The sequence below is a fragment of the Lampris incognitus genome, chromosome 8 (assembly GCF_029633865.1).
Source record: "Lampris incognitus isolate fLamInc1 chromosome 8, fLamInc1.hap2, whole genome shotgun sequence".
In the NCBI taxonomy this organism is placed as follows: Eukaryota; Metazoa; Chordata; class Actinopteri; order Lampriformes; family Lampridae; genus Lampris; species Lampris incognitus.
The window spans coordinates 32,813,767-32,828,986 of NC_079218.1; the positions used below are offsets into that span (position 1 = coordinate 32,813,767).

Genomic DNA, 15,220 nt, shown 5'->3' on the forward strand with positions numbered 1-15,220 from the left:
GTGGAGTCTCTAGCTTCCTCACAGACATGGACTCACAAAAAGAATGGATACTCTTTAGTGAGTACTAAGAAGTTCCTTCAGGATACCGAGCGAGCCAGAAATGTAAAAGTTGAGAAAGTGTTCCCTGATTTACAACTCTTCTTTGATACGGTGAAGACTTTTTTTAAAAAAAATGTTTTTTCTTTCCCCTTTTTCTGCCCAATTGTACCCATCCAATCACACCACTCTTCCAAGCCGTCCCGGTCGCTGCACCACCCCCTCTGCATGTCTGGGGAGGGCTGCAGACTACCACATGCTTCCTCCGATACATGTGGAGTCATCAGCTGCTTCTTTTCACCTGACAGTGAGGTGTTTCGCCAGGGGGATGTAGCGCATGGGAGAATCATGCTATTCCCCCCAGTTCCTCCTCCCCCCTGAACAGGTGCCCCGACAGACCAGAGGAGGCGCTAGTGCAGCGACCAGGACACATACCCACATCTGGCTTCTCACCCGCAGACATGGCTAATTGTGTCTGTAGGGATGCCCAACCAAGCCGGAGGTAACACAGGGATTCGAACCAGCAATCCCCAGTGAAGACTTTTCTGAGAAGTCCCGGCGGTTTGGGGGAGAAAGCTTTCACTCAACAAGAGACTTATCACTTTAAAAAAAATAGCTCAAAAGGTCAAAAAACAGTTGCAGGATGATGAATAAGGTTTTTCAGTTTATTCTTTCTTTGTTCATTTGTTTTGTTTTACAACTTTTTTTTCCTGTATTATGGGGTGCATAAGAATAGGCAGCTTAAATGTAAATGGAACAAGGACTGATGAAAAAAAGGGCCTCTCTTTTCAAGCTGTGTGCTTTTAAAATTGGATGTGATTTTTGTACAAGAGACACGCAGTGCTGCTGAATGAGGCTTACTGGAGAAAATAATGGACTAGTGAAACCTTTTTAAGTCACAAAACCAGTAACAGTTTTGGGGTTGGAATTTTTTTTTTCCAGGAATTTTATTCCTGAGTCTCTTGAGTCTGAAGAAATTATTAAAGACCGTCTGTTAAAAGTAAGAGCAGTATATGAAATTTTCAAAATGATGCTTATTAATATTTATGCTCCAGTTGTGGGAGTGGAGAGATTAGTCTTTCTAGATGTTTTAATGAAGTTATTGAGAAATGTAACAGTGAAGAATATTTATTTATTGGTGGATATTTTAACTGTACCAAGGACAGCAGGTTAGACAGGAACCATGCAGAGCCTCATGCTGCCTCACAGTCATCTGTTTCATCTTATTGAGGCTCATGAATTATGTGATGTGTGGAGAAGATTTCATAATCAAGGCTCAGCGTTTTCGGTTTTTACCGATTTTCACCAAAAAATACCCAGATTTTTTAAAAGGAGCAGATCGGTTTAAACTGATTTTCACCTGGGTTTTACTTTCCACGGATCCAAAAGTTATTCCTGTTTGTGTGAGGTTATGTGGCGAAATTCGGCATGCTGGATGGCTTTGAAAAATAAAAACCGAAAACGCTGAGCCTTGTTCATGATAAACAGAGACAATACACATGGAAAACATGTTAAGGATAACGTACCATCTATGGCCAGGCTTGATCGATTTTATTGTTTTAAACATAATTTTAATGTATTCAAAAGTTGTGTTATCAGCCCTGTTTGTTTTTCTGATCACTCACTTGTAACGGTTTCTGTCTTTGTGAAATGCATAAAACCCAATAGCGCTTACTGGCATTTTAACACAGCTTTACTAGAGGATAAAAATTTCAAGGAAGCTTTCGTCGGTTTTTTTAAAAACCATCAAAGTGTAAAATCTGATTTTGTGTTTGTACAGCAGTGGTGGGATATTATAAAAGTCCAAATAAGACAACTTTGTCAACAGTACACTCGGAACGACCTCTGGGTGGCACTCGACTGCGATGCACACGTAGCTCAGTAGTTCGTCTGCAACAACTGCTAAACTCCTTTTTTCAGTTACTCTTTTGACCAACATTGATAACACATCGCAGCATAATGTCTCAAGGAAAGCCTGGGGGTAAACGAAAGGTGAGAGTGTGTCGCTGTTAAAGAAAAAAGCCATGGTTACGATGCCAAAGGAAGAGCTGGACAAAGCCATTGCTAAAGCTGTTAAAACCGCGTTGCTAGAACAGGAGAGTGATCTCAACATTTTAATCCAGTCGGCTGTGAAAGAAGTGATCAACAGTGTCCTCATCCCACAGTTAACAGAACTAATGCGCCAAATTCAACATATCAATGATAATTTGTGAACTGGCCAAAGACCTCGAGTCCTCTCACAAAGCTATCCGGAGCATCACAGCAAGGTTTGACATGCTACAATGAAAGCTAGCAAGCAACAAGCGAATGATCTTCAGCATCAAGTGGAGGAACTCACCTCAAAGATCACTCAGATGGAGGACCATAGCCGGAGGTCCGACGTGAGACTGGTCAGGCTGAAGGAAGGCGAGGAAGTGTCGACGCCATTGGTTTTCTGAGCAAAAACTTGGTGAAGTGGATACCTTCATTGGGGAATGGATTATCCACATAGAGCCCATAGACTTAACAGCAGAGTTAGCACAGATGCCAACTGGCCTCGCACGCTGATCTTCAAACTGCTGGACTACTCTGACCGTCAAGCCATTTTGAAGGGAGCTAGAGCTTGGCCCGTTAAGTATAACAAGCAAACCTTACTGTTCTTCCTGGATTACAGCAGAGAAACGATGAGCAAACGGAAGGAGTTTGCTCCGGTCCACAGGAGGATGATTTCCCTTGGGCTCCAGCCATTCCTGCTTTACCTGGCACAGCTGAAAATCACCTATCGTGGGCATACCATCAACTTTAGGATGCCACACAAAGCCGACAAGTTTCTTCAAAACACCTTTCAACCTCCACCAGCCCTACAAAACTAAGAAATGGCTGCTTTGCTCCGGGAGCTGGACAACGGCGATAAGATGGACACCTCATCACTGCCACTGTGAGTTAAAAAGTTGCCCACAACTAAATGATCTTCGGACATTATGCTGTACACTCTAGTGCCTTGACCCCCCCCCCCCATTTTTCTCCCAAATTGTACTTAGCCAAATAACCCACTCTTCCAAGCCGTCCCGGTCGCTGCTCCACCCCCTCTGCCATGCCAGGGAGGGCTGCAGACCACCACATGCCTCCTCTGATACATGTGGAGTCGCCAGCTGCTTCTTTTCACCTGACAGTGAGGAGTTTTGCCAGGGGGATGTAGCACGTGGGAAGATCACGCTATTCCCCCCAGTTCCCCCCTCCCTCCTGAACAGGCGCTCTGACCGATCAGAGGAGGCGCTAGTGCAGCGACCAGGACACATACCCACATCTAGCTTCCCACCCGCAGACACGGCCAATTGTGTCTGTAGGGACGCCCAACCAAACCGGAGGTAACACGGGGATTCGAATAGGGTCTTGATTTTTCACTGACTGTGACTACCTGCTAAGTTAGCAGGTAGTCACAGTCCCATCAACAGTGATGGGACTTGGACTGATGTTGTTATTGTTCACTCTTTAGGGCTGATTATTCCTCACATTGCTTATCTAAGCTGATTGAAGTTAATGACGTTCTGCTGTATGGGTTATCTGACAGTTTATGTCATAGGGACATAAATGTTTTCGATAAAAACTTTGTGCCCTCCATTAGTGCGACTCTGTTAAGTTTTTTTTTTTTTATATATATATATAAATTTATTTCTAGTTTTTCCCCGTATCCCACTCGATTAACCCAATGGCATATGGCTGGAACTCTTGTCGAATAACTCCCCTGGCTCACGTTTCCACAGGAAGGAGATAGTCGCAACACCAGCTTCCTTCAAACTCGTGTCGACTGCTCTCGCTATTTTACACACTGAAGCCTCGCATGGATTGCATTACCTTCAGGCCGCGAAGGAGACGTAGGGAGAATGCTTTCGGTTGCTTGGCTGCAGGCACCCGGATGGGCCAGAGGGGTCGCTGGAGAACGACGAGTCCCCGAACACTACACCGATCTACACCCACTATCCCTCGGGTAAGGGTGGCCTAATGAATGCCTTACCCCGTGGACGCTCTGGCCGTGACCGGTTACGGCAAGTCTGGGATACAAACCTCCCAGCCACATGACAAGCGGATTGCAAGAGCGGTGGTTTATTCCGCTCTGCCATCAGAGCGGCCATGACTCTGTTAAGTTATCGAGACCCTCAATGCATTGTTTCTGGCAATTACAATACCAGTCTCCCCAGAGCTTGGCAGATCTACACGTGCACTTAACGCACTGCTCCCTCATCCTTGGCTCTAAGATCCTTCCTGGTTGACTTGAACTTAGTAGATCTCTGGCTCATTTGTAATGACACAGTCCAGGATTGATTATATATTTGTCAGCCCTTCTCTTATAAATAATATACCCGATATATTAACATGCTCCCTATCTTAATCTCTGATCATTCCCCCATGTCATGCACATTAACACTGTTAATTGATTGTCCCAAAGCATGCAGATGGAGATTTAATGACTCTCTGCTTAGCAATGCTGATTTTCTATCACAAATGAAAACACAACTTTCTAAACCCATGTTCATTCTGGGCTACAGATACTCTTAGAAAAACAAAGACAAGGGCAGCCAGGTGGCATGGTGATCTATTCCGTTGCCTACCAACATGGGGATCGCCGGTTCGAATCCCCGTGTTACCTCCGGCTTGGTGGGGCATCCCTACAGACACAATTAGCCATGTCTGCGGGTTGGAAGCCAGATGTGGGTATGTCTCCTGGTCGCTGCACTAGCGCCTCCTCTGGTCTGTCAGGGCACCTGTTCAGGGGGAGGGAGAACTGGGGGGAATAGCATAATCCTCCCATGTGCTACATCCCCCTGGCGAAACTCTTCACTGTCAGGTGAAAAGAAGCAGCTGGCGACTCCACATGTATAGGATGAGGCATGTGGTAGTCTGCAGCCCTCCCCAGATCGGCAGAGGGGGTGGAGCAGAGACCGGGATGGCTTGGAAGAGTGGGGTAATTGGCCGGCTACAATTGGGGAGAAAAGTGGGGGGGGGGGGGGGTTTAAAAAAAGAAAAATGACGTGACTCCTGTGATGACGTGGCGGCCTGTGCAGGGTGTCTCCCTGCCTGCCGCCTGTTGACTACTGGGATAGGCTATAGCATCCCCGTGACCCTGAGAGCAGGATAAGCGGTTCGGATAATGGATGGAAAAACAAAGACATGCCAGATTTTTAATTTCATTCGGGGGGGGCAAAGATGGCTGTGTATCTGAACAGAAGAAACGGAGTGGAGAAAGCAGGGGATTATGCTTTTTTGTGTTTGTAAAAATGTTAAAAGCTCGTTTAAAAGTAGATTTCTATTATTACAGAAGGAAAAATCTGGAAAGTTTTTGCAGTGTGTGGTGTTAAAAAATGTGCTTTGCTGTATTATGGATGATGATGATTTGGATTGAAATGATTTGGATTCTGTGAATCTTGTGTTACTGACTGTTAGTTTCTATCCTGTTTATTATTGTTTTGTAACGTTTTGTAATAATTTTATTAAAGTATTAAAACCTCTCTCCTTTCTTTCTTGCCATGTGGACATATATCTTCCTCCCCCCCCCCCCCGCCCCTGTCTTTCTGACTGTCCCTCAGGTGCGCTCCCTGTCATCTTATTTGGAGTTGGAGGGTTATGACCGGACACCATTTACTCGGCTACAGCTACAGAGCTTTCATCGCCAGGTCACAGAGAGGCTGGACCAGGAGAAAGAGACAACCAATCAAATGATGGTAAGAGATGATGAACAAGAAATAGCCAATACATTTATGGACACTGATGAGGGAAAGGAGACTGTCGGGCTCAGTTCTGGGTTCAGGTAGTATCAGAATTAGGGATGGGTCATAATTTTCTAATACTCATTGAATTATAAGAAATCAAAAAGTTTATGCGACTATCATCTTAAAAAATATTCAGTTCATTATACCCTGTGTTTTATAGGGTTTGGGGGTTTAACAGTTTAATTAGATTCTGTTGTGGATTCTAGCTCATTCAGACAAGCGTTACATCACTAAAGAACATGATATCAAAATAAAAAAACAAAGTTAAAAAGTGCAAAAACACAGTCGCGAAAATTGTGAATGGTTCTCTCTCTCTCTCTCATTGTGTGTGTGTGTGTGTGTGTGTGTGTGTGTGTGTGTGTGTGCATGCGCATGCGTGTGCATGTGTGCGGCCGTGAGGGGGGGCATCTTTGAAGAATGGTCGAATAGTTACCAGTGATTATCAAATAGTATTTTAGCTTGAAATGCCCATCCCTAGTCAGAATGTCACTGATATGACTTGGCAAGGGCCTAAATTTCAGGTCTGCGCAGAACTTTAGTTTAGATGCATATGTAGCTTTTCAGATGTGTTTATCTGTCAAAGATCTGGAAATATTTGATTGTTATTTTGCAGTTTTCAAATTTAACAAGAATTAGTTTTGGGGGTCCGCGGTGGTGTAGCGGTCTAAGCATCAGCTTTGTGTCGATGCAGTTACCCACTGGGGACCGGGGTTCGCGCCTCGGTCTCGACAGATCCGACTATGGCCGGATTCAATGAAGCGGCAATAATTGGCAACACTGTCTTCGGGAGGGGGGCGGAGTCTGCTTGTGTTCGTCACACGAATGCATCTCTGTGTGTCGGAAAAAGCAGTGGTTCAGCCTGGATTTGCCTTGTCACGGAATCCAAAGGAGTTGAATCAAGTGCAACTGGACTGGTATATATCCATGAAGACGTTTCGCCTCTCATCCAAGAGGCTTCCTCAGTTCGTGCCTTTCTGACTAGACCAAGCTAGTCTGACATTCACAGACTTGTCACGGAAGTGGCGAGGTGTTTCCCTTGAGACTGCTGGCCGGAGAGATGCAGTTGGCGAACACATACAGTACGAGGGTGGGTGTTTGAACTAGAAAAGGGAGCAATTGGCCACTAAATTGGGAGAAAAAAGGGAAAAATCAGAAATAAATGTATAAAAAAAAAAAGTTTCAGCAGCAGTCTTGTGATGAGAGGCAAGCCAAGGATTTGTCTTAAGTGACAGTTTGTGTTTAAAAAGGCCTCTTTCTTCCTTTTCTTATATTACTTGTGCCACTATTATAACTATTTTTACTACTTGTACCATTACCACTATTATATCTTTAAAGTATTAAGTTAAATAAATATATCCAGTACAACTATTATAACTTTTAGATAATTTCATAAATAACTTTTGGGGTAGTCCAATCTTGGGGGTCATCCCAGGTCACCCTCTGTGTGGAGTTTGCATGTTCTCCCCGTGTCTGCGTGGGTTTCCTCTGGGTGCTCCGGTTTCCTCCCACAGTCCAAAGACCTGTAGGTCAGGTGAATCGGCCATACTTAATTGTCCCAAGGTGTGAATGTGTGTGTATGTGTCGACCCTGTGATGGACTGGCAGCCTGTCCAGGGTGTCTCCCCACCTGCCGCCCAATGACTGCTGGGATAGGCTCCAGCATCCCACGACCCTAATTGGGATAAGCGGCTTGGATAATGGATGGATGGATAGTTTTATTTATTTATGTAGCACCTTTGTAAAACAAAGTCACAAAGTGCTGCACAAGCTACAGATGCAGAAAAAATAAACAACATACACATACAGTTATATACAGAACATTTTAAATTACAGCCCCATTACAGGGAAGGCAAGTTGGTAGAGATGCGTTTTGTCAAGTTTTTTTAAAGCTGTTTACAGACTCAGCTGCTCTAGCGGGGGGTTCCAGAGGGATGGGGCCCTTACGGCAAAAGTACAGTCACCCTATATGTATGGATAGCTGGAAATGTATGGATAGTTCGGTTCCTGGGATTTTTGGTATGTGTCCTTCTTCTTACATAGAGTCAGATAATGTTGTGAATACTTTTTTATGTCTGGGTGTACAGTTTGTAGGTACCTTAAATCGTGAGTTTAGCCTCGCTTAGCTCAATTGTTTGATGTCTACCAGGATCATTAGCAGCTTCTCTCAAAAGAAGGGAAATACACTTCATCCGAAGCCAACCATTAATACTTTTTACTCATTAGCATTAACAATTTTTCCTAATCAGCATTTTCACAAGTACATACAGAATCCTAAAAATTATATTGTTTTGAATTATGTTTCTGTAATACACATATCCAACGTAGAAGAAGACAGACATGCATTGTCTTCTGCCATCGAAGAAGACAGTTTGTCTGGCTCTATGTAAAAAGACACACAACTAGAGGAGTGCACTCAGTAGAGTGCAAATCTCTGCCAGGTTTATGTATCCCACCTTCTCCAATTTTGAACTTCGTGACAAACCAGCCCTTTTTTGCCTACCGGGAGAAGGGAAATACACACACACACATGGACAGAAAAACCAGTGTTTTTCCTGCCATTATAAGACTTTTGTGCAACGCCCAAGTCGATTAAATGGGAGCTATGCAAATGCCTAATAAAAACGTTTTGCCTGTCAGTCTGTGGATGCATAGCCTCCTACACGCCCTCACACGAAAGCAACCAAGTCTGACATGAAATGACATTTCAGGCTATCATAATTTCAAAGCCCATATTAAAAGAATTAACCAGTTATTAATAATTAATTTAATTAAATGTGTTTAACCATCGCAATTTTCATGATATAAAATGAATCAAGGCAAATGGCTGCCCTACTGATTGACTTTCATTCATAAAACAAAAGTAACAAAACAGCTCAGTCACAGGAGCTCTTTTATCGTCTCTACTGAGATGATGTCCAGCTGTAACTGATTAATTCTACTCTTGAAATTGTATTTTTATAGCGGAGTTTTAACATTAGAGACTAAGGCACTTCCATGTTGCGATGAGGTGAATAAAGTAAATTATTTTCTGTTCATCCAGCGTTCTTCCAGTTCTACTGTGCTTAGATCAGCAGGTAATGATTTGCTGGTTTGCGAAATATGATCGGCTTCTCGTTTACTTTCAAGACTCATACCCAAATACATAATGTTTTTGCAATGGTAAGAAAACATAGCTCATCCATTGGAAATGTTTTATTGTAGCTACTGAGATGATTTCCAGTGGTGAATGTGATTAATCCTTCTCTGGAAATTGTATTTTTATAGTGGAGTTTTAACATTGGAGACTATGGAGCTAGCTCGGAGAGAGGGAGCGGTGATAACGAGAACAAACGTTTTTTAAAGATTTTGAATCACCATAACCACGAGAGGTTCTTCATCGTACACTCCTAACTGTGCAAAACAATTTTTAGGCTGATAGGTCCTGTAGTTTGTGAGATTAGCTGTGGAAAAACACATGCACACGCGACCAAATATAATCCCTTCCAGGCTACCACCTGGCGGATATAATAATTCCGAAAACCCAACTGCCCCTTTCAACAAACAAATGGATAAATATTGCAACTGCCACTATTACTACTACAGTTTGTGCTGCTATTAATACTACTCGTGTTATATCTGTCCATTTAGGCAGACCTGCAGGAAAAGGAGCACCAGAAGCAACAGTCTATTGATGAGATGAGAGATAAGAAGGCTGGCCTGGAGAGAACAGTGGAGCTGAAGAGAGATCTGCAGGAGAAGAAACAGCAGGAATTGCGGAACATCAGGGCTGAGCTAGAGAGGCTGGAGGGGTCTTCTAGCAGGCTCCAGGAGCTGGGGAATGAGCTGGTTAAGGCGGTGAGCCTGTTAACAGACACACACACACAAACACACACACACACACACACACACACACACACACACACACACACACACACACACACACACACACACACACACACACACACATATGCACACACTTAACATAGACAAGGTAATAATAGGACTCACTTTGGTAGAGTAGTGAGTATACAGACTTGACCGCTACAGTGAGGGGGTCTGGCGGCTCTGTTATGCTGTGGGGGGCATTGTCCTGGCATGGTTTGTACCCACTTGTCCCCTTAGAGGGAAGGGTCACTGCAAATCATTACAAAGTTATTCTGAGTTATCACATTTATCCAATGATGAAACATTTCTATCCTTATGGGAATGGTCTCTTCCAGGATGACAGTGCTCCAATTCACAGTGCACGAGGGGTCACTGAATGGTTTGATAAGTATGAAAATGATGTAAATCATATGCTATGGCCTTCGCAGTCACCAGATGTCAACCCAGTTGAACATCTATGGGAGATTTTGGACTGACATGTTAGACAGCGCTCTCCACCACCACCATCAAAACACCTTTTGGCAAACATCAAAACATCTTTTGGAAGAATGGTGTTTAGAGCTGGGTATCATTCAATTCCAATTCACAAGGTCCCAAATCAATTCGATTCAATATCAATTCGTTTAGGGATATTTCAGTTACAATACCAATTTTACTTGGATATGAAAGAGATTATAAGAGAGTTAATACCGTAAATTGTTCAAGGAACCCTCTAACCTAGTTCATTATTAAAAATATTAATGTTTACATTAAGAATTGATGCCAAAGGGGTCCATGGTGGTGTAGCGGTCTAAGCATCGGCTTTATGTCGATGCTGTTGCCCACTGGGGACCGGGGTTCGCACCCCGGTCTGGATAGATCCGACTGTGGCCGGACTCGGTGAAGCAGCAATAATTGGCAACGCTGTCTTCGGGAGGGGGGCGGAGTCGGCTTGTGTTCGTCACATGAATGCGTCTCTGTGTGTGTCGGAAAAAAGCAGTGGTTTGGCCTGGAGTCGCCTTGTCACGAAAGTGGCGAGGCGTCTCCTTCGAGACTGCCGGCTGGAGAGATGCAGCTGGCGAACGCATGCAGTACGAGGGTGGGTGTTTGAATAAAAATAGGGATCGATTGGCCACTAAATTGGGAGAAAAAGGGGAAAATCAGAAATAAATTTAGAAAAAGAAAAAAGAATTGACGCCGAAGAACTTTCCGGTCTGTTATTTCCATAGGTCTGTAAATTCCGTTTCACACTTCAACAGGGGGCGGCACGGTGGCGCAGTGGTTAGTGTGGTCGCCTCACAGCAAGTAGGGCCCGGGTTCAACCCCCGGGGTAGTCCAACCTTGGTGGGTCATCTCGGGTCATCCTCTGTGTGGAGTTTGCATGTTCTCCCCGTGTCTGCGTGGGTTTCCTCCGGGGGGTCCAGTTTCTGCCCGCAGTCCAAAGACATGTAGGTCAGGTGAATTGGCCATACTAAATTGTCCCTAGGTATGAGTGTGTGTGTGTGTGTGTGTGTGTGTGTGTGTGTGTGTGTGTGTGTGTGTGTGTGTGTGTGTGTGTGTCAGCCCTGTGACGGCCTGGCAGTCTGTCCAGGTGTCTCTCCGCCTGCCGCCCAATGGCTGCTGGAATAGGCTCCAGCATCCCGGTGACCCTGAGAGCAGGATAAGCGGTTAAGATAATGGATGGATGGTCTTCAACAGGGGGAGAGAAAAAAGATCGATTCAGGAATCAATAATCAGATCATTATGATGAAGTTCAAATCGGGAAAATAATTAATTGAACTCAGCCCCAATTGTGTTCCATCCCTCCAGTAGATTTCAGAGACTTGTAGAATCTATGACAAGGAGCATTGACGCTGTTCTGGCGGCTCGTGGTAACACCATACTGAGGTTGCTTTCACACCTAGCTTGTTTGGGGTGGTTGAAATGAACCCTTGAGCATTTCTCCCCAAAGATCAATTCGTTTGGGCATATGAGAACACAGGAATTGCACTTGGATGCAGACCAAAACAAGTGGACCGAGGCCACCGAGAGGAGGTGCTCTCAGCGCGGTTCCAATCATACTCGGGGCATACTCGATTCTTTTCCCTCACCCCTAACACACACACACACACACACACACACACACACACACATACACTACCGTTCAAAAGTTTGGGATCACATTGAAATGTCCATATTTTTGAAGGAAAAGCACTGTACTGTTCAATGAAGATAACTTTAAACTAGTCTTAACTTTAAAGAAATACACTCTATACATTGCTAATGTGGTAAATGACTATTCTAGCTGCAAATGTCTGGTTTTTGGTGCAATATCTACATAGGTGTATAGAGGCCCAGTTCAAGCAACTATCACTCCAGTGTTCTAATGGTACAATGTGTTTGCTCATTGGCTCAGAAGGCTAATTGATGATTAGAAAACCCTTGTGCAATCATGTTCACACATCTGAAAACAGTTTAGCTCGTTACAGAAGCTACAAAACTGACCTTCCTTTGAGCAGATTGAGTTTCTGGAGCATCACATTTGTGGGGTCAATTAAACGCTCAAAATGGCCAGAAAAAGAGAACTTTCATCTGAAACTCGACAGTCTATTCTTGTTCTTAGACATGAAGGCTATTCCATGCGAGAAATTGCTAAGAAATTGAAGATTTCCTACACCGGTGTGTACTACTCCCTTCAGAGGACAGCACAAACAGGCTCTAACCAGAGTAGAAAAAGAAGTGGGAGGCCGCGTTGCACAACTGAGCAAGAAGATAAGTACATTAGAGTCTCTAGTTTGAGAAACAGACGCCTCACAGGTCCCCAACTGGCATCTTCATTAAATAGTACCCGCAAAACACCAGTGTCAACATCTACAGTGAAGAGGCGGCTGCGGGATTCTGGGCTTCAGGGCAGAGTGGCAAAGAAAAAGCCATATCTGAGACTGACCAATAAAAGAAAAAGATTAAGATGGGCAAAAGAACACAGACATTGGACAGAGGAAGACTGGAAAAAAGTGTTGTGGACGGATGAATCCAAGTTTGAGGTGTTTGGATCCCAAAGAAGAACGTTTGTGAGACGCAGAACAAATGAAAAGATGCTGGAAGAATGCCTGACGCCATCTGTTAAGCATGGTGGAGGTAATGTGATGGTCTGGGGTTGCTTTGGTGCTGGTAAGGTGGGAGATTTGTACAGGGTAAAAGGGATTCTGAATAAGGAAGGCTATCACTCCATTTTGCAACGCCATGCCATACCCAGTGGACAGCGCTTGATTGGAGCCAATTTCATCCTACAACAGGACAATGACCCTAAACACACCTCCAAATTGTGCAAGAACTATTTAGAGCAGAAGCAGGCAGCTGGTATTCTATCGGTAATGGAGTGGCCAGCGCAGTCACCAAATCTGAACCCCATTGAGCTGTTGTGGGAGCAGCTTGACCGTATGGTACGCAAGAAGTGCCCATCCAACCAATCCAACTTGTGGGAGCTGCTTCTGGAAGCGTGGGGTGCAATTTCTCCAGATTACCTCAACAAATTAACAGCTAGAATGCCAAAGGTCTGCAATGCTGTAATTGCTGCAAATGGAGGATTCTTTGACGAAAGCAAAGTTTGATGTAAAAAAAATCTTATTTCAAATACAAATAATTATTTCTAACCTTGTCAATGTCTTGACTCTATTTTCTATTCATTTCACAACATATGGTGGTGAATAAGTGTGACTTTTCATGGAAAACACAGAATTGTTTGGGTGATCCCAAACTTTTGAACGGTAGTGTATATATATAAAATGTAGTGTTTTTTTTTTCGGAAACCGTCAATGGTGTTGTTATATGAACTTAAAAGACTGTTGAAACCCCTCTAATGCATGTAAGATGCTTTGATACCTATAAGGGAAATCTGGCTATAACTGTGATGAAAGAATGGGCCACCTCCCATAACTTTATTAATTGTTGGATTTGTTAGAAATTACCCAAGTTGTTTCAATCACCTATGGTAGTTCCCGTACTGTTGTCTGCAGCAGACTTTAAGGTGTTCAGTATTAACCCATTTGACACCTTCTCAGTATGTTATGTTTCAGGGTTTATTCATAATGATCTACCCGATAATAAGACAGAGATAATCTCATTTGCCTTGTCTGAGTTCAATAAAGGTTTCAGGCCGCGTGAGTTGAACTATGCAGTATAATGGAAGCTATCTAGATTTGAAACAGTAGTAAATGCAATGCTTCAATATCGTGTGGAGTTTCTGGCTGTGCCTGCTAATTGCAATAGTGATATAGAATGTAAGCCTATGACTGAATCAGAATACACCTATCATATTGTAGCTGGGGTGTATTCAGCCCCATGGAATTTACTAATACAATTGGCATTTTTAGGATTTACTGTGTATAATTGCTCTAGACCTATATTTTCTACTAAGTCATCGGCTCGCAACTGTTCATTTACAAACCCCAATTCCAATGAAGTTGGGACATTGTGTAAAACGTGAATAAAAACAGAATACAATGATTTGCAAATCCTTTTCCACCTATATTCAATTGAATACACTACAAAGACAAGATATTTGATGTTCAAACTGATAAACTTTGTTGTTTTTTGTAAATATTCACTCATTTTGAATTTGATGCCTATAACACGTTCCAAAGAAGCTGGGACAGGGGCAACAAAAGACTGGGAAAGTTGAGGAATGCTCAAAAAACACCTGTTTGGACCATTCCACAGGTGAACAGGTTAATTGGAAACAGGTGAGTGTCATGATTGGGTATAAAAGGAGCATACCCGAAAGGCTCAGTTGTTCACAAGCAAGGATGGGGCAAGGGTCACCACTTTGTGAACAACTGCGTGAGCAAATAGTCCAACAGTTTAAGAACGTTTCTCAATGTACAATTGCAAGGAATTTAGGGATTTCATCATCTACAGTCCATAATATCATCAAAAGATTCAGAGAATCCGGAGAAATCTCTGCACGTAAGCGGCAAGGCCGAAAACCAACATTGGATGCCTGTGACCTTCGATCCCTCAGGTGGCACTGCATTACAAACCGACATCATTTTGTAAAGGATATTACCACGTGGGCTCAGGAACACTTCGGAAAACCATTGTCAGTTAACACAGTTTGTCGCTACAAGTGCAAGTTAAAACTCTACCATGCAAAGTGAAAGCCATATATCAACACCCAGAAACGCCGCCGGCTTCTCTGGGCCCGAGCTCATCTGAGATGGACTGACGCAAAATGCAAAAGTGTGCTGTGGTCTGACGAGTCCACATTTCAAATTGTTTTTGGAAATCATGGACGTCGTGTCCTCCGGGCTAAAGAGGGAAAGGACCATCCAGATTGTTATCAGCGCAAAGTCCAAAAGCCAGCGTCTGTGATGGTATGGGGGTGTGTTAGTGCCCATGGCATGGGTAGCTTGCACATCTGTGAAGGCACCATTAATGCTGAAAGGTACATACAGGTTTTTGGAGCAACATATGCTGCCATCCAAGCGACGTTTTTTTTTTCAGGGACGTCCCTACTTATTTCAGCAAGACAATGCCAAGCCACATTCTGCACGTGTTACAACAGCGTGGCTTCGTAGTAAAAGAGTGCGGGTACTAGACTGGCCTGCCTGCAGTCCA

The 15,220-nt window shown here is 43.7% G+C and overlaps 1 protein-coding gene across 1 annotated transcript in view; it reads left to right on the forward strand.

The window, feature by feature from the left end:
• The window catches only part of rad50 (RAD50 homolog, double strand break repair protein), a 102,347-nt gene that overhangs the window by 20,804 nt on the left and 66,323 nt on the right, over nucleotides 1-15,220 (forward strand). The window contains exons 10-11 of the mRNA XM_056284937.1: nucleotides 5,601-5,735; nucleotides 9,410-9,616. Of these exons, the coding sequence (XP_056140912.1) occupies nucleotides 5,601-5,735; nucleotides 9,410-9,616 (342 nt within the window). The remainder of the gene's footprint in view (nucleotides 1-5,600; nucleotides 5,736-9,409; nucleotides 9,617-15,220) is intronic.